This window comes from Ptychodera flava, chromosome 13, assembly GCF_041260155.1.
Source record: "Ptychodera flava strain L36383 chromosome 13, AS_Pfla_20210202, whole genome shotgun sequence".
In the NCBI taxonomy this organism is placed as follows: domain Eukaryota; kingdom Metazoa; phylum Hemichordata; class Enteropneusta; family Ptychoderidae; genus Ptychodera; species Ptychodera flava.
In genome coordinates, this window is record NC_091940.1 from 41,786,244 (window position 1) to 41,810,539 (window position 24,296).

Below are 24,296 nucleotides of genomic sequence, written 5' to 3' on the forward strand. Positions count from 1 at the left end.
TGCAACTTTTGACATTATTTTCATGATTTTATATTTAGATTAAAATTAGTTCATAGAAATGTTCTTACTCAGAGATGTTTACTCAAGTATAATTATCCACTGAGTGAGACTGCATGGGGAGGTTTCTGTAAGACAAACAATAAACGGGTGCCGCACCTAAATATGGCCACCTCCATGCAACTTCATGATAAACAGCCTAAATGGTGCATGTATACATTTACATCTTTACAAACACAGCATGGTGTGACCCACTGAAAGGACAGGAAAGAGATTCACTCCGCTTTGACAAAAATTCTCCGTCTTTCACATAATATTGCAAGATTTGGAAAATATCGGGAAATTTAAAATAAACAAAAATCTGTTCAATTTCTTACCTATTCTGCCACAAGCAAATGTTGTTGAGGCATACTTTATGACTATATCGTTCAATTGTAGACTGCACTGAATATCTTAGGAAACTGGCTGCTGCTGTTCTCAAGTTGAATGTGTCATCATAATACGTGTGCCAAAGATGATTTTCAAAATCCACTTGGATTCTAAATATTTGGCGAGATAAAACGCCTAAGATTATGATCAGGCTGGAACAGCTATTAACTACGTTAATTTTGCTAAACACAGAAAAGTATACAGATATTATCGGTGAACAAATCATATGTTTATTATCTTCACATTCAACAAATGGAGAATTGACCAGACGATCATACAAAATGTGAAATTTAAAGAGAAAATTCTCAAACAGAAATGCTGTATTTCTATAACTCAAAATGTAAGCGTTGATGATGATCACATGACACTGACAAGCAGATTAAATTCATATGCAAATTTGACAGCCTGGTGAAAGATGTTCTATTCTGTGATCACACAGATCTATATGAAGATCAAGGTATGCAAGTTGTTGCGACCAATCAATTTCTCAACAGGAATATTCTATAAGCCTGCACTGACACACAGACTCCGAGAAGCCTGTTTCCACTGAGAATTAGAATTTTGATTCAGACCTATTGTAATGAATAGATTACAACACTGTAATTTCAATAAATTAAAACAAAATTCTGACTTTTCAAATTGACGATATGAATACAGCATGAGTATTAACATAATATTTCACAACATAAATAGCAAATTATTAAAACAAACTACAAATATCTTGAAACATTGCACACTTGGTGTTTTGATGTCTCAAAACTGGCAGAATATTTTCAGAAAAAATACTGAAAGAGTAGAGACAAGAAAATCAACAGCTTTGTGTGAGCATGCAGTTGAAAGTTCATTTTGCACAAATAACCCCCTTGTGGGATAACAAGAGGAACTAGATATGATCAAAATACACATTGCTCATATACCTATTCATCGAAAGTGAGCTTGCGGCTTGAATCTAATTCAAAAGGGATATGTTTCAATTTAGCTGAATGACTGCTGTATGCAACCAGACGTCACAGTAACATGAATGGAATGTGCTAGTGGTAGTTTGTAGGTGCTTTAGTCAAAGTATCAATTTGTTGACAAGGCCGCCCTTGCAGTTAGAAAACATTGAGTAGAAATGAACACAACACATTCTGAAGCAACAAAATGATATAGTTTCAAGGACAATGTCCCAATCAGAAGATTATACTTTCAAGACACACCTTCACACACAGAGGGATCTGTGTATCTCAGTAATGGATTTCAGATATCTCATAGAGCTTACATGGTCTATCAGTAACAGGTATAACCAAACATACATGCTGTACAATTTTATCAGTAAAATGTTGAAAGTGGTTTGTGAATTAAGGTGAAGAGTTCTGACCTGTCAAATTGCAACTACCACTGCAAAACTGTAACAGTTTACTGTGTCTTTCTATTTTTTGAGTTGTACCTAGAAACTGAAAGACTTAAACTTGTACTCATACTTTCTGTAAGGTATCTTGAAATCAAGAATATATCAAGGGTGACCTGACCATGCAACATCTGGTACTAGAGAAGCAAAGCACCCAGTATTTATCAACACTTGATATTCAAATTGGCGACACATCACTGTGTTTAACTCTATGAGTATAAAACAAATTTTTGATTTTCACAAAAATGAGTTGGTGAGATCTTCACTTACTCAACAAGCTTCAAGATGAATCCCAAAAGAAGTAGACTAAAAAAAGAGAAATTGTTAAAGTTTGAGAGTCTGAATATCTGTCCCCAATGGACATCCTATCTTACATTTGAATCTAGACCCAAGTGTCACTTATTTTCCATTCTGCTGATATACGGGTAGTTTACATAGTTGTAAAATTTACACGCAAAGCCGACAAAAACTGTCACTGAAGGCATACAGGAGATTGTCTCAACAAAAACTCTAGTATGGAACATGTGACTGGGTATCAACATTACTCTTTTCAGATACAACCTCCGATGTTAAAGTTCACACTTTGTTGTCGGATGCAATGTTGGAATTTGGTATTTCTCTCTGCATACAAATCTACAAGATTTGTATGTACACAGTATGGCTGTTTGACACTGCTTGTTAACACTGCGTCTTGCAGAGAGTACCAACAAATTCCCAAACTGCAGTCTGACACAGTTAGGTCAACTCTTTCTCTTTCAAAAAGATCGGTAATTCTTTAATCCAAGATTACATAAATGTAGGTTCAAACTGTGCTGTTTCATAGAAATGACTGAAGTAGTAGTAGTAGGTATAGAAATAACTGACAGTGGACACCTAACTATCTGATAAGCCCCACGTAGCAGACAGTGGAGCTAAAAAAAAAGAAAGTCCCGAAATGTTTTTGTTTTGTTGAAGATTTCAACAGTGCAATGATGAATACAGAAGAGAAATTATTTCTGCACAGATAAGCCTGCTTGTTCACTGAACGTCGCTTATCAGTGGGTAGACTTAAACCTGGAGCAGTTTGCTGTGAGGTGACAGGAAGAGATACCGGTAGATTTGGTGGGCACTGATACATCTACCTGTAGAAATGTGTGGAATTTTCAGCATTTCAAAAACAAACCCTTCAGAGACAACAGGCAGCCTAGTTTCAATTCAAAGTCAAAGTATCTGTCTTTTGCTATGGACATTACAAGTAACAAACAAGCAGCCTATCATTTCACATATATTGACTTTATATGTACTCTCATCATTTTATATTGTGTTCATGACTGTGGTTGATACACACAGTTGATTTCTCAATTTTAGAAATTGTACACAAATAACTAAGTTCTATCACAGCACATTACAGCGAGTTTTCTTTTTAGACTGCAGATATTATGACCTGATTTAACATATTACCAGCTTTGGAATTTTGGGAGAAGCAGTCTGCAGCCGCAGATTTTGTTTTCACAACTCCTGTATATCTTGTATTGTTGTATTATTGTCTGACATCCACATCATTCAAAACAAATATATGAAATAATTACAATTTCCCATAACCTGGTGGTACTGCCAATGTATCTGGATGGCAGATTATCAGTGGGTTTACGATAACATCAGATGTACCCTTGCTCATTCTTGTAAGAGTGGACAACGCAAAACACATACCTGAATTACAAAGTGTGACTAGTCTTGTGCTACCAACAATAAACTTTGTGAACTTGATTTCAAAATACGTTTGATAACTAACTTTACATAATTTTGAAAACTCAAATTCCATCAAGTGCCTGACATATTGTTGGTGAAAATTATGTAATTGCTATTTTGATAGGGAGTGATGTATGATAGAAACTACTCCATCATTGTATGTTGATTTTAAATCTTTATGGTCTTGATGTCTTGCATTCTTATTTGTCAACAGCTACATATTCCTTCCTGGATCATCAAATATCTAACTAATCACCCCATTTAAAGTAAACTGGCCTACCAAATCATCCCTGTTCAAAGTAAACTGGCCTAACAAATCACCCCTGTTCAAAGTGAACAGATCTAATGAATCACCCCTGTTCAAAGTGAGAGGGCCAAACGAATCACCCCTCTTCAAAGTGGACTGGCCTAACAACACCATGGTAAACGGTAAAATTACACCAGAACACCATGTTGGAAGAGGAAATTATCGACAATTCTTCAGATGGAGCTTTCTTATGATGTTTTGGACCTTGAACCATAAGAGTGTAATGGTGGTTTGCAGTTCAAACAACAATAGATCACCAAGCACAGATCACTGAAATTCTCACATCCATTCTGCTGCAGTATTTAACACAGCAAACAAAGCAGCACCCACTGATGCAGTCAACGCCCATACTGCGACTTTTACTATAGCACTGTGGTCTTTCTGGTCAATGCCGTTTGGTGTCAATTGATTCCGACGTTCTGCCAGCTGTTTCCGCCTCTGTTTCAATACAGTATCTGGTCTTTGATTGAGGGAGGTCTTTTCAAATTCTCCATGTTTGGACAATGTTGAACTGAAAAATACAGCAAAACAAGAAAGAAATATACAACAAAATAAGAAGCAAATAGTTTTCCAGTAAAATCTATGGACGCCAAAATTAAAATATGGTACACATCTACTTGATTGCACTGTTGCATGAAAAGCCTAAACACTAAATATCCTCTACAATTCTGAGAATTCTGTTCATTACAGTTCTATCAACATATGAAATGAAATAGCTTTTGAAAAATATCCTAAACTTGAAGACTAAGAATGATTTCTGACAGGAAGTAGAATTTTTTAATGAGACAAGATGGCATGGTAAAATTCACAATGTTGAGTATGTATGTAAGAAATGAAACCTAATAAATGCATGGGTCAAGCAACATAATAGCTGATTTAATGGCTGTATGTTTGTCTGTTTGTAAAGTAATTACTCAACATTATATACAAGCTGCATACCTTTGTTTATACTGTAACTGAGCTTCCTTGGCCAGAGCTGACGGAGGATACTGTACAAACAGATCTCCAGCTCTGCTTATCAGATGTTCAAATGGTAAATCTTGGGGTATTTTAGACAAGAGACTATGAACATAGGTCATTTCACAATCACCTGCCAGTACTTCTTTCTCTCGGTGCAACACTATCTGTGTGACAAATGACAGTATCACATATGATTACTTTTTGGCCATTATCATTTTGCACTAATTAAAGGAAAATGGAATTAAGTTGATATCATTGGTGGAAGCAGTTTCACAAATACTTTGATAATACTTGTGCAATATTACTTCCTACGTAAAAATGTATGAATCTCTGATACACATCCACAATCTTTCTCAACCATTAAGTCAACATCACTTGGAGAGCACATACCAGTACTTGTACAAAATGACTTCAAACTTACGAATTAAAAATCTTAACTTTAAGATGATACATACATTGAAACTAAAAATTTTAAATTTTGCCTAAAGTTTCCCAAATGAGGAAACTTTGTACTATTGTTTTTCACGATCAAAAACAAAAATAGCGCCAATGGCACTTGATCACAACTGGCACATTGTGAAACTACTCATAATTAATGAGGTACAATATGTGGCGTCATGCGGTGTCCCATCATACCATATATGAAGGGTGTAGCACTTGTGGTTACTGAGTTATGGACAAATATGTATATTTCAGGTCAAATGTCACTGAGGTCATGTGACATTTGTCAAAAAAATTGAATTGCTAAGTCATCCCTATATACCAAAAATCAGACCTAGCTCTATTGGCTCGCTCAAAATTAGATATGCACATAATTAATGAGGTACAATATGTGGCGTCATAAGGTGTCCCATCATACCATATAGAAGGGTGTAGCACTTGTGGTTACTGAGTTATGGACAAATATGTATATTTGAGGTCAAAGGTCACCGAGGTCACGGGAGATTTTGTCAAAATATTTTATATATCTGCATGAACGGAGGGACATGACCCAATCTATAAGGCCCTGGACTTCATCCATGGGGACTAAAAACTGTCACTGAATCCTTTTGCAATATAAATATGATGACAAACTAATTTTTATTTTACTTGGCCTTATACATGGGATTCTATAGACAGCTGACTTATACATGGTAGTCTATGGTGGTGTAAACTAAAAAGTCCTCTAACATGGCCAAATCGACGTGCATCTGTATGGGGTAGGGTACTATCCTTGTGCAAAGTTTGAAAGAAATTGACCAGGGCATGTCTGAGATATCTGCGTGAACAGACGGACGGATGCACACACGGACGCAGGCACGCACACACGGACATGACCAAACCTATAAGTCCCCCCGGACGGTGTCCGTGGAGACTAATTAGACAGACCACGAAGTCAATGAGCAACATACAGCTGAAAGACTATTTTTCACATTGCAATTTTAAGCCCATTTTTATGAGAAAAGGGACATGTATATGTATATGGAGAAAACAGCAGAAGACATATTTGTAAATTGTTTGTTAAGTGACAATCATATATGCATCTCTTGAAATTTTGTGGTTATAAGGTATAGCAGTAGTGTAAGAATATGAGGTTAGAATAAGTTAGTAAAGCTAAGTTGACAGTAATTAAGATTACAAATATTACACTAAGCTGAGGAAATCTGAATGAAATAAATGTTGAAAAGTAGCAAAGTCATGGTCATCTTTTGTCTAATACCTTGTGTAAGTTCATGAACTTTACATAAATCTTGCTATAGATTTGTTGCTAATGGGCAATAACTGTGTTTCAGATCATTTGAGAGCAATCCATCCATGACAGGTTTAAATTGTAATATAAATCTATTTAAAGGAGAGAAACTTCTCAAATAATTTTTTTTCCTGTAATTTCCTGTGAGAACACATGGACATGCGTAGGACTCTATACTGGTGCTACCTTGCAACTTGTCATGGCATTGTCTAACCTGTTCACACCCAATTTCCTGTAGACAGGTCCACACTCACCATTGATAACAATGGGTTTGGGCCATACCATGGTAGTGAAAGACTGTAACATGTGAGGTCATGGATACTTAATCTCAGGAATGTCAAAGTCTGTATATTGACTCAAGGATGTTTACATAACAAATGCTTAGGGTCATCTCAAAAGTGAGAATCTAAACTACGAAATATGTTTTTTTTTATTGCTTTTGATACCCAAAAGAGCATAGAAATATCTTATACTTTGAATCAGCCATCCTGCATATTTCTAACATTCATCAAACCTCATTTCTGTTCCACAACTCATAAAACAGTCCACAATGCAGGATTGGTGTACATTCCAAAACTACATATATGAAAGACCCCTAAAATCAATTAGTTAAAAAGGGGGGTTAGAAATTTCCCAAAACTATATAACCTCCGCTCCGTTTGGCTCCATTTTTCCGAATTGGAACCTTGGAACCAGTCTATGTATCGGTACCAAATATCAACGCAGTCTGTTCAGCAGGTTTTGACTTTTTGTCGTTTACGGAAATGGACGACATCAAACACCGGTTGAAACCACCTCTATATCACAACTTCCAGTTGTGATAAAAATCAAAGATTGCCATGGTAGTGTCTTGCATCTAAGAAACAAACTGTCTAAAATTTACTGATATTTGCCATTTAAAAATGGCTACTTTAACCTGCACAATGGAGAAAATTTCACTGATTTGGATCCCTGTTAAAAACTGTAAATTACATTTTGAAAGTTGTATGAGGGCATCCTATAATACATCGTGGCTTCCCTCTGTTGTCACCTGTCAGGCGTCAAAAAATTGCCTACAGTTGTCATGTTTCCGAGATCCATTTTATGCATTGTCGATGCATATAGAAGAATGTGAGCCCTTATTCCAGCAGCTAGCTTGTCACATGCATTCACAGTCCTTTCCCGGAACTCTCTGATCCCTCTGTGTCTGGGTTTTCTCCTGCGCCCATGAAAAACTCATCCCCCTCACAGGTCTCCCCTTCAACCACTATTCAGGCCACAGATTCTGCAGGGGAGGCTGCTTTTTCTCCTTTCATTGTCTTTTTCCACGGGAATTATAATGTATGCATGGTGACTGGGTTAGCAATGCTTATTGTCATTAATTTTCAGTACCTCAGTATGTCAAAACAATTTCCATAAATTTCCCCTTTAAATCGTTGGTTCCAGCTCAGGGTTTCAGTTAGTTTAGCAGCTTTATGGGAGTGTTTGCTCAGTGTTCAATAACTGCTCTGTATTTTTCACCCAAACCCTGTGTGTTAGCTATTTTAGCAATGTAATTTTACTGTTTTTGATCCCTGTTGTGTTTTGAAAATTGCATGAGGGTGCCTTGTGATGAATACTGGCCTCCCCCTGCAGTCACCACACCAGTCAAGCATTGACACGGTGTGCAGGTTTGTGGGGAGTGTTGGCTTAAATACTCCCCACTTTTCACCCAAACCATATGTGTTAGCTGATTTACTGTAACAGTTGTAATTAATTGTTTTAGTTAATAATTTTTCACAAGATACAGAAATTCTGCAGTGCCTTCAAATAGATCTCCATAAGCAGTAGTTTGCAAATTATAGAAGAAAACAGAGAATATGGCAATGCCTAAGACTTGAAAAATGCATTAAATTATGATGAACAAGTGGAGAATAGAATTATGCTATCACATGCGAAGACCCAATTATCCCTACACTATGACATCACATTATTGGTATACAACTACTGGTACAATGAATCCTTATTCCACATGTGGTGGATACAGGACCAAGACTACTTTCAACATAAACAAACAAGTCATTGACAATGACATAGTCCCCACTTGTAATAGGAGTATTAGTCTTGATGGGGCAAGGGAAATGTGGTCATTAAGAAGTATCACTGGAGTGTATATGTTGAGATCTATGGGCACATAGGTCTATGTCGTTGTTCCCAATTTGAAACACATGAGGCATGTCTAAGTTATGGTTCTAAAACAGGAAAAGAGATCAGACCTGTAGCTGTATTGGCCAGCCAAGAAATACATATGCGCATAATAAATGGGGTACAAGATGTAACATCTTAAGGTCTAATATCCTATCAAAATTGAAGGGTATAGAACTTGTGGTTACTGAGTTATGCATATATATGTATAATCAAGGTCAAAGGTCATTGAGGTCACGTGACATTTTGAAAAAAAAAATGTATTGCCAATAGGCCAAACCCGGAATTCGAATCGACCACGGTACAAACAAAGCCATGTGCGCAAACACGCACAGACGTACGTGTATTGCCATACGCGTTCTGTACACATGTGGGTTTGTTTGTACCGGCATCACGTGATTATTTGGGCGTACTGAGTATGTAGAACGGCGTACGCATCGCATCCTTTTTATTCCGGAGTAGAACCATTAATCCCTATATGCCAAAAATCAGACCTCCAACTCTATTCGCTTGCCCAGAATTAGATATATGCATAATTAATGAGGTAAAGCGTGTGTTGTCATAAGGTCTCCCATCCTACAAACTATAAAGGACATAGCACTTGTGGTTACTTATTTATTGACATAAACGTATATTTTAGGTAAAAGGTCATCGAGGTTACATGGCATTTTGTCAAAAAATTTCTATCCTATAGTTTTCCCTATATACCAAAAATCAGACATCCAGCTCTATTGGCTTGCTCAGAATTAGATATGTGCATAATTAATGAGGTAAAGTATGTGGCATCATAAGGTCTTCCATCATACCAAATATGAAGGGTGTAGCACTTGTGGTTAGTGAGTTGTGGACAAATATGTATATTTGAGGTCAAAGGTCATTGAGGTCACGTGACATTTTGTCAAAAAAAAATTATATTGCTAAGTTATCCCTATATACCAAAAATCAGACCTCTAGCTCTATTGGCTCACTAAAAATTAGATATGCACATAATTAATGAGGTATAATATGTGGCGTCATAAGGTGTCCCATCATACCATATATGAAGGGTGTAGCACTAGACTTGGTTCAAGTCGGTGAATTTTTAAAAAACATAATCATTCATAATAGTTTCTCTTGTATCTCTTTTATTTCGTACAAACCTATTCAGAATTTGGTAGCCCAGGCTAGGTTTTCCCAGCGATTGAATGCGTTACCTTTGATTCTGCGCAGTATAGTGAGTTAGTTTCTGCCAGATTCACCGACTTGGACTTCTTGCAAAGTACCAGCGGCCAGACGGACTGTGTACACAGTGACGTCAAGCAAATACAAAATGATTGGCAGCTCTAGCCATTGTTCTGGCCATGAGAACGCATGAACTTAGTGTTTGTGGTGTCTATTAGGACCCTTTTGCTGGGCCTTTGGTTTTCGCACGGAACAAGCCGCTTGTTGACTTCTTCTTTGGTCTGGACAAGATCATGTAGATTTGAACTATTGTTGGAACGGCTGGAGGCTTTTCAGCAGAGTCGATGCCCGATTGCTGCATGATCTGCAACTCACATGAGTGTGCAGAAAGGGGTCAAGACTTGAACCGACGTCAAACTATTTCTTCACAGGACAGTTTATTTTTTTCCATCCTTGAATAACCAGTGACGATTATCGCATTTTGCAATATGGGCCCCACAAACAACACAGATATTTTCATGCCTTTTCGGTGATACAACAGAGGTCGTGCTGACTTTTATGGGCGTGATCGCACTCAACATCTTATGAATAATATATAAGTAAATAAAAACGTCATCTCATAAATAATTTATAGCAACGCAAACCCTGCAGGAAAGCCAAGTCTGTGATTTCGAGTGAAAATCACCTATATGGCGTTCACCTCACTCATCGCGTCCACTCACGCACGCGTTTCACATGAAAGCACAATACAAATCATTGCGTTCACTCCACTCAAACATTCACAAATCCCAGACTTGAACCAAGTCTAGTGTAGCACTTGTGGTTACTGAGTTATGGACAAATATGAATATTTGAGGTCAAAGGTCACCGAGGTCACGTGACATTTTGTCAAAATGTCTGAGATATCTGCGTGAACGGATGGACGAATGGATGAATGAACGGACGGACATGACCAAATCTATAAGCCCCCTGGACTTCATCTGTGGGGGACTAAAAACTGTGTCACTGCATCCTTTTTGCAATATGAATACCATGAGAAACTAAATTTTTATTTTTCTTGGCCTTATACATGGGAGTCTATGGAGAACTGACTTATACATGGGAGTCTATGGAGAACTGACTTATACATGGGACAAAGCAAGTGAGGCTATTCACAATTCTCCATGATCTGTACACACGGAGATCACTCATTGAACTGAAGCAAATTTCTTCTGTACACAGAACAACTCGGTCCATATTTCAAAATTCTGGCAACATACCGGTAGTTCTGATAATCATAATTTTCTGATTTCTCAGTGTGAATAATGAGAAGATCGACCCCTTTTCCGTGGAGGAGATAGCAATTTTGTAATTTTGTCGACATAGATTTTTGACAGCCATACACAATATTTTCAAGGAAACTAAGGGAATAAGTTGCATCTGTGTTGGCAAAAGAAAGGGTATTGATTTCTTATAATTTCGTAACAAAGGAAATTTGCATGTCTGACAGGTGGTATGATGGAACCATCTTAGTTGCTGATAACTTTATCTTGACAAGTGTGCAATTTTTAGCACCTTCAAACATCGACTTCTCATTCAATTTACTCTTGAATTCTAAACATAATCAATAATTTTGGAACATAGTTTTATCAAATAATCCTGAACTTAAATTATAAGTTAAAAATTGTTGTGGAACTGATACAATTGTAAAAAACCTTTAGCAAAAAACGTCTGAGTGAGCAAATCAAGGGGAATTGTGGGTAGCCTCACTTACTGTGGGAGTCTACCTTATGCAGAACTGCCTTATACATGGGAGGCTATGGAGGTGTAAACTAAAAAGTCCTCTTACACGGCCAAATTTGATCGCATTGTGAAACAAATCGACGTGCATATGTATGACATAAGGAGTAATCCTTGTACCAAGTTTGAATGAAATCGCTCTAGGCATCTCTGAGATATCTGCATGAACAGACGGACGGACGGACGGACGCACGCACGCACGCACGGACGCACACATGCACCGACATGACCAAACCTATAAGTCCCCCTGGACGGTGTCCGTGGGGACTAACAAAATCAACTGATTTTCAAGTTCCACAAATGCAAAAGTCAGAAGGGTAATCAAACAGGGAAATACTTAATATTAAAATACCTGTGTAAAATACAAAATACAAACGATACTTAAATTTTTATAAATTTTTGCTTTTTCTGCACTTATTTGTGATAAATTGTTCAATGTCTTCATCACTGACGTCTACTTGATGCTGCTCTGACATTTTGTGTTAGTCCACCTGATCATCAAAAGAGCCTGTCAGTCGTCAATGATGACCCAAGACAGAGTACCAGTACCGTTGTATGGATGCATGTCTGTAGCAACATTTGTCAGTTGAAAGTTATACATCACAATCAACGTTGCCCCAGCATCTAGTAGCAATCACTAGTCAATGAGTCAAACAGAGGAAGTGACAAGTGTTTGTCATTTCTGACAGTCAGGTTAATAAGACTTGAGATGTATTAGAAGAATTTTATTCCCTAATAGTGGCAGTAGTTCAGAGGATTTTTAGTAAATTTGAAGGTTCAAGTTATTGCAATGTGTATGCATATTATGCATCAGGTTTCCTGAATTGTACCTTGTTGTTGAACTTTCAAGCTTTGGGGTACTCATACTGATTTTCCAATTTGAGCCGAACAAGCTCTTTTTTTTCATCAAATATTAAATATACATTGATAATTTCATAAAACATTATGTTGATAATCTTGAAATTTAAGGTGGAGCTGCATGTTGCCAACACAGTTTTTTTCAAAGCTTTCAAAAAGCACAGACTCTAAAGTTTAGTTTGGTAGCATTAGTTTACTCGAAGGATGAAGTGGGTGTATATTTGGGGCAAAAAAACTCAATTTTGATATTTAGGATAAAAATTAATTTAAGTAAAAAACTTGACGATATTTTCTAAAATGTAATATGTCACTTGAAAGAAGAGTATATGTAGAAAAAAAAGGCTATTTTATTTTTCATTATCTGTCCTCATGCTAAAATATGATGGGTTAAAAGACTGACACTCAAAAAAGTGATTAAAATCATGAATAGCAAAAATTAAAATGCCTCTTATTCAAAATGTAAGTTAAGAAATTTATTGCCAAACAAAATAGTCGTTTTTTTATATAACATTTAAAGAACACAGTGTGAAAATTTCAGAAAATTTGACCCAGCCAGAGTGGAGTTAAATTCTTTGGAAATTTTGAAATTGGGAGGAAAAAGAAGCCAGGAAATCGGGTGATTTGCATACATTTGCATAAATTAACACTTCTTCAGTGTTCTCCCCCAGAAATTTCTGAAACAGGGTCGGCTAATTTGCATAACAATAACTATGTAAATTTTATGTTAATTATGCAATACACATGTCACTCCATAGCATCAGAAAAATCCCACAATAAAAGGATAAAGTAAAATCTTTTGTGCACTTTAAGCACTTCATATATCACATCCATATTTTCATTCAAAGTCTTCCAGTTCTCTCTAGAATAACATTCAAAATCAGACGTTTTATGTGATCCTCTGTTACGACCGGTACGTGTTTGTCTGTAGCCAGATTGCTAAAACCATGGACGTCTGTTTTAAACGTCCATGGCAAAACAGTTAGTTACACGGACAAGTTCATACGGGACTGAATATTAGTCAGAGGAGCATGCCTGCAGAGAAATATGTTGACTTTAAAACTCAATTCATAATAAAGAGAAGCCCGAAAATATTGATACGGGTATTTTCAAGAACAAGATTTGAAATTGCATCGACTTCTACTTCGACAAACGTACGAAACTTCGACAACTGCGCGGCGTCGGCCGTAGCCATGCATTGTGTGTGTGGAGCACGCTTGAACACACGCGACCTTTGAACCTATACTGTATATCCTAACCGTACATACATAGCTGCTGTATTCAGATGATCACACGAATGATTATTTTAACTCATGTAGTTCCTTTTTATTTCATTTCATGGTACTCTGAATATTGTAAAACGGGTCGTGGGTTTTGAAACTGGATCAGTGAAATTGTTTCTCAAAGTCAATCGAACGAATCCATGCAAGTTACGAATGCGTGACACGAGGTGACACACATGGCTTCAACGTCATGTTGACGTACTCAGATCTGGAAATGGCTAACTCGGACACGCAACGATATATGAACACGCGGCAGTACCATACATTTTTGCATCTGAATTTTGTCTCAACCAATCGTACGATTTCAGCCACTTCTGATCGAAATCACTTTCCTGACCTTCGGATTCTTACCAGAGCGAGACATGGGTGGCAACGGCAGTTCAACCAATTGCCTAGTATAGATGCTTTGACCATGGAGGTGACTGAGTGCCGCTGGCAAAGATGCAACACCAAGCCTTTCGTTGAGTCATGGATGTAATTTTTATTTTTACATCCATGGTTGAGTATACTCCATGTCCGTTATGTTATATAAAATGGCCGTTGTCTGTACGATCGGCAGCGTAACACATTTCATGCTTTTTGAATTTAAGTTTCATCCGTCTTAGCCGATGTTCATTTGCACTACGCGTCTACGGCCGCCCTGTTTATTCTCCTCACAGACAAGCGCGACTTTGGGTGCTTTGCACCCGATAACCCTGCCTCATTGTGTGTAAAACACCTAAAGCATCGACATGAGAGGAGAACAGTCTAACCATTTCACACATTTTGGCGATGGAATAAACCTTTTAATCATCTGGCACGTCGTGTTATCGCCACATTAGAACCGTTTCACACTTGAACTCGTTTCACACAAAATCGCCGCCGAGAAACAATAGGTCTTCAGCCACATTGAAAGAGAATCGGCGGACACGAAACAGGATCGGCTTGAAAAAATAAAGGATCGGGCGAAAAAATAAAGGATCGGGCGAAAAAAATAAAGGATCGGGGCCGATCCTGTTAAACGGCCTGGGGAGAACACTGCTTCTTTCACCTTGCGACTGCTTGGCAAGCTAAAAGGTGAACCCAACCAATATCTTGGGTTAACACACTAATTAAAATTGAATGGATATTTGCAAAAAAGTGATTTTTGAGCAAAATACGCCGTGTTGGGTGCAGCGCCCCCTTAACCCTTTGAGCGCCAAAGTCAATTTTGTTGCCTTTATAAAATATACCTCAGTCAATTTTTTTCATATGTCTGCCAAAATATGATTAAAAACTTTAGCAGATAAAATGTAATGTACATTTGGTCCAAAATTATCCAAATATTTACAGAAAAATTTAAAAATATTGGTAAAATGTTGTACTAAAATTTTGGTGGGAAAATTACAGCAGCTCAAAGGGTTAATACAAAGTTTGAAAAGCAATGTTCTTTGGATGATGTTTAAATATTGACAAACACAGCAACTGGTTCTTGGTTAAAACAGTTGACAGCAATATGTCTTGTCATCCCGCTTGCACGTTCAGTCATTTGATGAATGAATTTTCATTCATATTGATGTTTTAGTATGTACTAAATAGATACCTTGCATTAAAATCCCTGGTCTTTCATCTTTCCACTTGATCATGCAAAAAACCTTGTCTTTCCACTTGATTCACACAGAAAACCTTGCTATTATCTATAAGAGCAGCTTCAGTGTGGTTGAAGTTAACCACAACAACAGCTAGCTATGAACAGCTTAGGGCAGTCATGTTAGCTGTGACAAAACCTTGCTATTATCTATAAGAGCAGCTTCAGTGTGCTTGAAGTCAACCACAACAATAGCTAGCTATGAACAGCTTAGGGCAGTCATGTTAGCTGTGACCACAAACATGAGAACTTTTAAAATAGTTCCCATTGTTCTTTCCCAGCATAAGTTTTAAATATCATGCCTGTAAGGTTACTTCACAGAAAACTGAGCCTATGCATTTGATAAATACATAAACCCGCCATATTCCTCACTTGTGTGGCTGCGTCATGTACTCACAATTCCCTTATGATTCTAGGTGGGGGTATTTCTCCGAGCCATAGGCAAGGATGGATAACCATCAATGCACGGGAAATTACTTGTCCACAACTCAGCCACACTCATTCAGAAAATGGGGGCATTATATGTAATTACCTTTGGTTTTATGGCTTACACATCTCTATGTGCCTTCAATACCTGTCAAAACAGTTATTGAGAAACACCATCTTGATAAACTTACATTGAGAAACACTAGGCTGGACTTACCGCAGATGAAAGGTAGACTGGCATAAGAGGATGGCATGCCAAAAAGAAGTCATACAACCTTACAACACTACGGAAATCAGACAACACATGCCCATACCATGTTATCAACCATGCTAGAGCAAATATTGTACCAACATCTGACCTAAAAATGAGAAAAAATGAACTACTGTAAATACATATGATAAATGCAACTTGATTCATTTTCTGATCACTAGTGTGTGCTAGTCAAAAGCCACTCATGTTGTATGGCATTGTCTAACACTATGTGTTAGTCAAAAGCTACTCATGTTGTATGGCATTGTCTAACTGTTGTTGTACATCAAACTCAGTAAAACTGAAGTTCCATCAATGTAGACTGTTATCAAAATATTTATATAAGATGATTAACTGGTACATGAGTGAAAATAAATGTTGCAAGGAGAGTCAGTCCATCTACACCTGTTGAAGTCATGACGGGAGGGTTGGAATATACCAAGACCGTAACAGTACACTGGTAGTGTGGAGTAAAAGACAAATTGGTTCAACCTGTCTACTGCCTAGTACTGGTATACTGTCAATACACAGATATCTACTGCCTAGTACTGGTATACTGTCAATACACAGATATCTATTGCCTAGTACTGGTATACTGTCAATACACAGATATCTACTGCCTAGTACGGGCATCGTATCAATACACAGATATCTACTACCTAGTACTGTTATTTTATCAATACACAGATATCTACTGCCTAGTACAGATATTGTATCAATACACAGGTATCTACTGCCTAGTACAGGTATACTTTACCTTTCCATAAATTCTTTTAATTCTGGATTTGCTTTCCCAATGATTGGCAATAAATAGTTTAACATGTGTTTAGTACTGTCCATTGTTGAATCCATAAAATCTCTGCAAGAAGATGACAGATGGCAGATAATGTTATGTCATTTATACAATTTTATCAGCAATCAAAATGCCAATCATCTGTTGCAAAAAAGTTGAAGCTAAAAAAAACTTAGCAAATTTGACAAATATCAACAATACAGATTGAGTCGACATGTCTTTTAAAATTGATGATGTAATGTTCTTTGCTGATAACCTTTTACCAGCACAGTGTTGATTATGAAAAAACTGTAAAAATTTGTTTGTTTCACCAGTAAATGATTCAATCTTATGCATATGTCAAGAACATAGTAAATTGGAAAATAGCATACATCCCTTCATTACATAAAGTGTTGTCAACTGTGTTGATGTAGTGTTGGAAAGATAGCATTTCTACTACCTGTACAATATAGTGTATTACTAGTTGTTCATTATAACTGGACTTTGTTTCCACAGGGGATCATGTGACCATGGAAACATCTGACTCACCTGAGATGATGTGTTGAAAGTTGTTCAATCAGGGCAAATGAAATGTCCTGGCCAACTACTAAAAGGAATGTTATGCAGATATCATGATACCCCTGTATAAGGAAATCAAGAAAAAAAACATGATCAGATACATGGAAATCAAATGAAAATTTCATAACATAATAAAACAATAAACGTACCGGTACATTTCTGAATGTCCAATTGATCCACATGGATACTGCAAGTATTGCAAAGAGCTTCATTCATAGTCCCTGGAGACAGTTGACACATTTACCTTGTTCACTCAGGCCAACTTGGCCAGGGCCAAAATTGGTCCGAAGTAGCACTGTCCCAAGGCTTAAATTTGGTTTCTGCTCACACCTGACAAATACCTTGGTGCATGTTTAGCGATTTGTGACCTCTGACCTTTCAAAGTTCAAAATGGTGGGCTTGGATAACTTTATGATATTTGTTCTGTTCATGTTTTTCACATGCACTTTATGCATAAGAAAGGCTAATATGACTGCCACTGACTATTTGAACCATCGGAGGCAGCTTCAGTTTATCTATACAGCATATCATTGCATGGTGTTTTTAATGATGTATTTAACATGTGTGTCTCTCAGTTGTACAAGCAACATGAATCAGGTGACATGATCTTGTTTGTGGAGCTATACTTGGTGTTAAAATGTTGCTCTGACTGTAACATGGTATGATAAGGACTGGACTGAAAACTTTTGGTAAATGTACACTTGATGATCAACCTTAGACCCTGAAAAAGGTCTATGATCAAACTTGATGATCATCTGGGACCAGGACCAGTGTAACACCACACAAGGAAATTTGGGCCAATTAAGATGTTATGTCGGCCATAGACCCCCTCCCAATCTAGACAAAATTGGTTCGATGCTGAGCATTCAGACTGCTTGTATAACACCAACGTAAAAGTTATTTCAGTGTAGTGGTGGCGTAACTTTGTCTGTGTGAAGGGGGTAATTTCCACTTGCTCAGTCCACAGGGAATTAATTTGCCAAAATTTTACAGAAATAAGTTTGGTCTCACTCTCACTGTCCATGGTTCGATTGCATGCCAGTATGAATGTGTTAAATTCCATGCAGACTGAACAAAGGTAAACAGACTATGTAAATTGCAATGAGTAAATGACACTTGATGCCAACGTACCTCTTCCAATTTCATTTTTCTTACATTGAGACATAATCACTACAAATTTCATCAAACATTAATTCAAGAAGATTGAACTGACTCTCAAAGATTAGAAGGCAATTGAATTATAAAATTAATAATTGGTGTAACAGTGCTATATATGTATAACATGGTGTAACAGTGCTGTATACGTATAACAATTGGTGTGACAGTACTGTATATGTAAAACAATTGATGTGACAGTGATGTATATGTACTGGTATAACAATTATTATGACAGTGCTGTATATGTATAACAATCTGCGTGACAGTGCTGTATATTTACAACAATTATTGTGACAGTTGTATGTGTATAACAATTGGTGTGACAGTGCTGTATATTTATAACAATTATTGTGACAGTGGTGTATGTGTGTAACCATTGGTGTGACAGTGCTGTATATTTATAACAATAGGTGTGACTGCTGTATATTTAAAACAATTATTGTGACAGTGCTGTATATGTATAACAATTGGTGTGACAGTGTGTATCTGTAAACCCTAGCAGAATAACTGAAATCATTACTTTGCTGTTGATATGATTAATATTCTGTCCAGCTTAAGAAGACAGTGTCCACAAAATATTGAATCCATTATAAGACTTTGTTCAGTCTTTGAGAGCCATGGAAAATGATTTCTTGCTTGAATGGAAAAGGAAGAGAAAAGTTTGTCACAAGTGATTTTGGCTTTGATACCTGATAATAATGTAGCTGTGCCTTTCTTTAATAAAACCCTGACAATGACATTGATATAAGGTTTGGTTTTGTTACCTGATAGTAATGTAGCTGGGGGTTTCTTCATAAAACCCTGACAATGACATTGATATAAGGTTTGGTTTTGTTACCTGATAGTAATGTAGCTGGGGGTTTCTTCATAAAACCCTGACAATGACATTGATATAAGGTTTGGTTTTGTTACCTGATAGTAATGTAGCTGGGGGTTTCTTAATAAAACCCGGACAATGATATTGATCAACTGTTCTTGAAGTACTTCTCTTTGGTCATCTCGCATTCCTGGAAAACAATACCAAAGAAGAATTCTCACTCTCATCTGATGATCACTACAGAGGACACATGTAGAGTGAAACTCTGAGTAACACTTAAGTCCTGTTTTCAACTTGCCATCAATTTTTACTGGATAATATACATACATACATATATATATACATATATATATATATATATATATATATATATATATATATATATATATATATATATATATATATATATATATATATCGAAGTATACAGATGTCCTCGGAAATTTCAGTGCTCAATGCAAAAGCAGAGCGTTATAAATAATTATTATTAATTAATTATTATTAAATTATTATATATATATATATATATATATATATATATATATATATATATATATATATATATATATATATATATATATATATATATATATAGAGAGAGAGAGAGAGAGAGAGAGAGAGAGAGAGAGAGAGAGGGTATACAGTGATAATTCCTTTACTATGCAGTCTGTCATTGACATTGACCACCTATTGATATTGAGCATCAGTTCAAAGTCACACTCTATACAGATGTTAATATGCTTACCTGGAGGAAATCTTCTAAGTGATCTGTTCACATCTAACACAACCTGGTGATAATCACGGTGACTTGTTACATCAGCATCTGTTCAAAACACAAAATTGTTTGGATAATGACGGTTACCATAAAAAGATTCAACTAAGCTCTTAAGTATTATGCACCTCAAAAGTGAAAGACTTAAACTTTTGCTCAAACTTTGCTAAATGAAATTTCAACCATTCATTCTCTTACCAAATCAACAATAAAATTTGGGGTCACTGTGCAAAGTTTGGACCTAGCGAAACAAATTACCAAACATTTTGCGATATTTGAAATTCAAAAATGGTCGCATTCCCTGTGTTAACTCTATGGGGGGAAAAATTAAATTTCGGATTTTCAAAAAACTAAGATGGTGAAAGTTTTTCTTTTTCCAAGAGCTTTGAAATGATCGCCCTCAAGTGGTAGATCAGAAAAGAGTTGGAGAAATTTGAGAGTCCAAATATCTGTCCCTGAGGCACGTTCTACCTTATATAAAATGCCATTTATTTTTTGTGTATGTTCATTTTCATATTTGTGTACAGAAGGCTCTTGGAGTAATATAGAAAAGCTTGAAACTTCATTATTTATAAAAATTGTCATTCAAATATTCAATATTAAATTTTCAAAAACTTGTTTTAAAGTTGAGTGACCAAAATCTTCATGCTGAAGAAGAAGCCCTTTTTGCGATGCAACAGTAATTCACAGCGCAGAATCACCAGACATTAACCATATTTGTGAACTTTATTGTTATGTATCCACATATATTTTAACATGCAGCTTTGGAAGCATCCTACAATGTTGCTCTCATTCACTGAACACTGTGTTTTTTACAGTTGATATCAAAGCTGATACCGCACCGATGGACTTCTTCTTGATTTCATTGAACATAAAGAAATACAATAAAGGAAATTAAAAATGAAATATGAGAAGTGAAATATAATGTGCACGATCTTTCTTCCTGTAAACGTAATAATGTTAGGTGGCCTGTACTTGTTGACTTCTTAGTAACAAAAAAGTTCAGTGTGAAATATTTGCTTGATCATTGATAGTGTATCCCATCATAAATACTGATACTTGCCTGGTTTGCTTGGAATTTCAAAAATATTGACATTGAGCAGTTTTGGCCATGCTTTCCTCCTGATGTCATCAGTTAGTAACCCACCATGACTAATAGCCAACTTTCTCAGCGTGGCTACATCTACAGGATCAGACAGAAGTGCCTTGTTGATCAGTTCTAGCTTGATCTTGCGTCCTGATTCTGCATCCACTGTAACAAATCAGACAGTTGCTAAAGATGTAACCAAGCAGACAGTAGCTAACAATGTAACAATCAATAGCTATATTGTAGTGTTACCGGTAGGTATAGAATAATTACTGGCTGTATCTAAAGTGGCATACACAAAGTTGTAGAATTGCCAAGAACATAAAAATATTTTATCGTTCTGACTTCTTCTAGAGCTTGTTTGCTGTTTGACCTGTCTCACTTAGTGACTAGACAAAATTTGCAAGGAGACAATATGAAATGTTTGCTGACTTTAATCATGACAATCATTGCAGTAAACAGTAAAACAAAGAGAGACATTTTCTATCCAAAGGAACACTCAATTGAGTGGAGTTAAGTGGGATTGAGGGACCAACATTGAACCACAGTGAAGGACTGTGATTGAACAGACCAGATGTGTACTTCATAACTGCTGAAGTATCTATCTCTGAGGACAATCATTTTGTGTGTCTGGATACTCCTAGCAATAACATTTACAACTAGCGTGACTGCCAAAGACTTGGTGGACAAGATGGATCATCCACAATAGAATCTGGTGGTCGAAATGAGATAATTGGTGGTCTTTTGACGCATCACAACCAGTTACTTCGAACCCTGAATTATAATAACCAGAAAGTGTCATTTTGTGTCTTGATATGCTCCAACACTGCTTCTGGATGGCCACACTCTTATGATTTTATCATGTCAAAAGCCGTTTGGCAAATATGTCTGAGCAGACTGATTTCAATCAATGCCTATTTCTAGGCCATGAAGGATTGTATCACAACACAAATTGACATGCATGTATGCATGACATGTTACGATGTCCTCATACAACTTTGAATGCGATCTGTATAGGCATATCTACGAAATGCCTCTACACATGAACAACTTGTAACAAAATAGCCCAAGGTGGCCATATTGGACCCATCAATTAAAATGAAGTTAATATACGCTGCATAGTAAAATTGTACTTGTATCAAGTTTGAATTTAATCGGTCCAGGCATGGCTCACTTGGTGATCAATGTATAGACAGTTTGAGCCCATTTTCTAGACTGTCCCTAGTCATTTGGCTTTCCTTGGGCATACAATATAGTCTACCAGAGTATTTTTCAATTTACTCTGTTTTGATATTTATATGATCACAGACATGAGGCAAGTCTGATTGGACCCCAAAGACTGTTTGTAATTGTAGAACTAAAAACGAACATAAGCAATGAAAGGAAAGGGTTATCCACACGCTAAAAATGATGTTACAGGAAATATATTAAAATGCTAATTTAAATAATATTATTATTGTTGTTAATATTATCATCATCATTATAATTAACTCTGACCATATTTCAATAATAAATTATCATGATAATAATAATGATAATGATAATTAACATCATCATGATCATGATCATTATTGTTATTATTATTATCATCATCATTATTATGACCATATTTAAATAATAGATCAGTTCGTCGGACAGAGGTAGAGACAAAGCTTGTGCCTGGCGTAATGTGGATTGGACTGCGGGGCAATGTTATGTTATTCGGAAGTAGCTGCAAAATTGTAGCTCTACGGTGAGGCGGTCGGTGAGTTTTGGTTTTTGCGACATCGCTCACCAGTAGAGCTACAATGCCGAAGGCCCTGTAGCATACAAAATAAGCGCGCCACACATGGCGCGGCATTTTCATGTAAAATCCCGCATATTAACTGCATTTGGTCGTACCGATTTATCACTACTGAAGACTAAACACTATACTACACTAACCTTGTCGTTTATGGGGTTTGGTATTAGCACAGACACGTCGATCGCGTTCCATAAACATTGAGCGTGTTTCTGGGAGCCGCCATTACCAGAAGTTGGTAATGGCGGCTCCAAGAAATGTTTTTGGAACGCGATCGACGTATTTGAACAAATACCAAACCCCATACACGACAAGGTTAGTGTAGTATAGTGTTTAATCTTCAGTAGTAAATCAGTATGACCAAATGCAGTAAATATATGGGATTTTACATCAAAATGTCATGCCATGTGCAGCGTGCTTATTTTGTATGCTTCAGGGCCTTCGGCATTGTAGCTCTACTGGTGAGCGATGTCGCAAAAACCAAAACTCACCGACCGCCTCACCGTAGAGCTACAATTTTGCAGCTAGTTATTCGGAACAACCTCCAGCTACAGTAAATTATGCAACGCAAACGTCCCTTCGTTTGTATTAATTGCATCATTTTTATCGCGCTTTTTTGTACCGTGACGATGCCAAACAACAGCTCGACAGGAACACTTAATTACAAACTCGTCTGGCCGTGGATGTGCTGTTGCGTCACGATATGCAGCGTCTGATGACCATACACGTCTTTACCTCAACAATGAACGTCAGCTCACCTTTACAGGACGGCGAAGCTCCTCTTGATCTCGCCCTAGCCGGTGATGCTGATGATAGCTGGCCGCGTTTTTTCGGAGTTACACTTCTGCTTTTTCTCTTTGAATTCATAGAAGTTCATTTGGATAACATAATAAAGTGGCAGAATTTTAACGAATAATGCACGTGATCAGAAAATAAGTTAAAGCTACGGCTCAAAACAAAGCCGGTAATCCAGCTTGTTCACGAGTCCTTGGTTGGTTCACGCAATGTCGGCAGTTCTGAAGTTCTCTTCAATGTTGAGCGTTGCACATTTATTAGCGTGTGCCAGGATAATGAAAGAAAACAGACCAGATGAACCTTGACAACCGTTTGAGACAACTGCCTGGTTATCAAAGACCCATGGTTACAATTCGGAGCTCTTGTCACGTCTGTTTCTCCTCCTGTATCTCCATGTATCATTGTAAGCAGCCATCTTGCATATTGCATCATGGATAACGGGCCCGCCAAGTGAGTGTTTAAGTTCTGTACGAT

The 24,296-nt window shown here is 36.9% G+C and overlaps 1 protein-coding gene across 1 annotated transcript; it reads right to left on the bottom strand.

Annotated features, from left to right (window-relative positions):
• Window positions 1–633: 633 nt before the first annotated feature.
• LOC139148492 (TBC1 domain family member 20-like) lies at window positions 634–24,252 on the bottom strand. The gene is made up of 9 exons (XM_070719968.1): window positions 23,786–24,252; window positions 21,224–21,412; window positions 20,134–20,211; window positions 19,485–19,579; window positions 17,385–17,476; window positions 16,821–16,922; window positions 16,031–16,172; window positions 4,791–4,975; window positions 634–4,362 (listed from the first exon to the last, which is right to left on the bottom strand). Exons 1-9 carry the CDS (start codon window positions 23,892–23,894, stop codon window positions 4,131–4,133), a joined length of 1,224 nt encoding a protein of 407 aa, XP_070576069.1. The 5' UTR covers window positions 23,895–24,252; the 3' UTR covers window positions 634–4,130.
• Window positions 24,253–24,296: the final 44 nt, after the last annotated feature.

Excerpts from the sequence above, each read along its gene's own strand:
- LOC139148492 (XM_070719968.1), bottom strand. The coding sequence starts at position 23,894 with ATGAATTCAAAGAGAAAAAGCAGAAGTGTAACTCCGAAAAAACGCGGC. Across the intron at positions 17,477-19,484 it reads CCCAGCTACATTACTATCAG|GGGTATCATGATATCTGCAT; the intron begins GTAACAAAACCA and ends TTCCTTATACAG. Across the intron at positions 16,923-17,384 it reads CTTTCAACACATCATCTCAG|AGATTTTATGGATTCAACAA; the intron begins GTGAGTCAGATG and ends ATCTTCTTGCAG.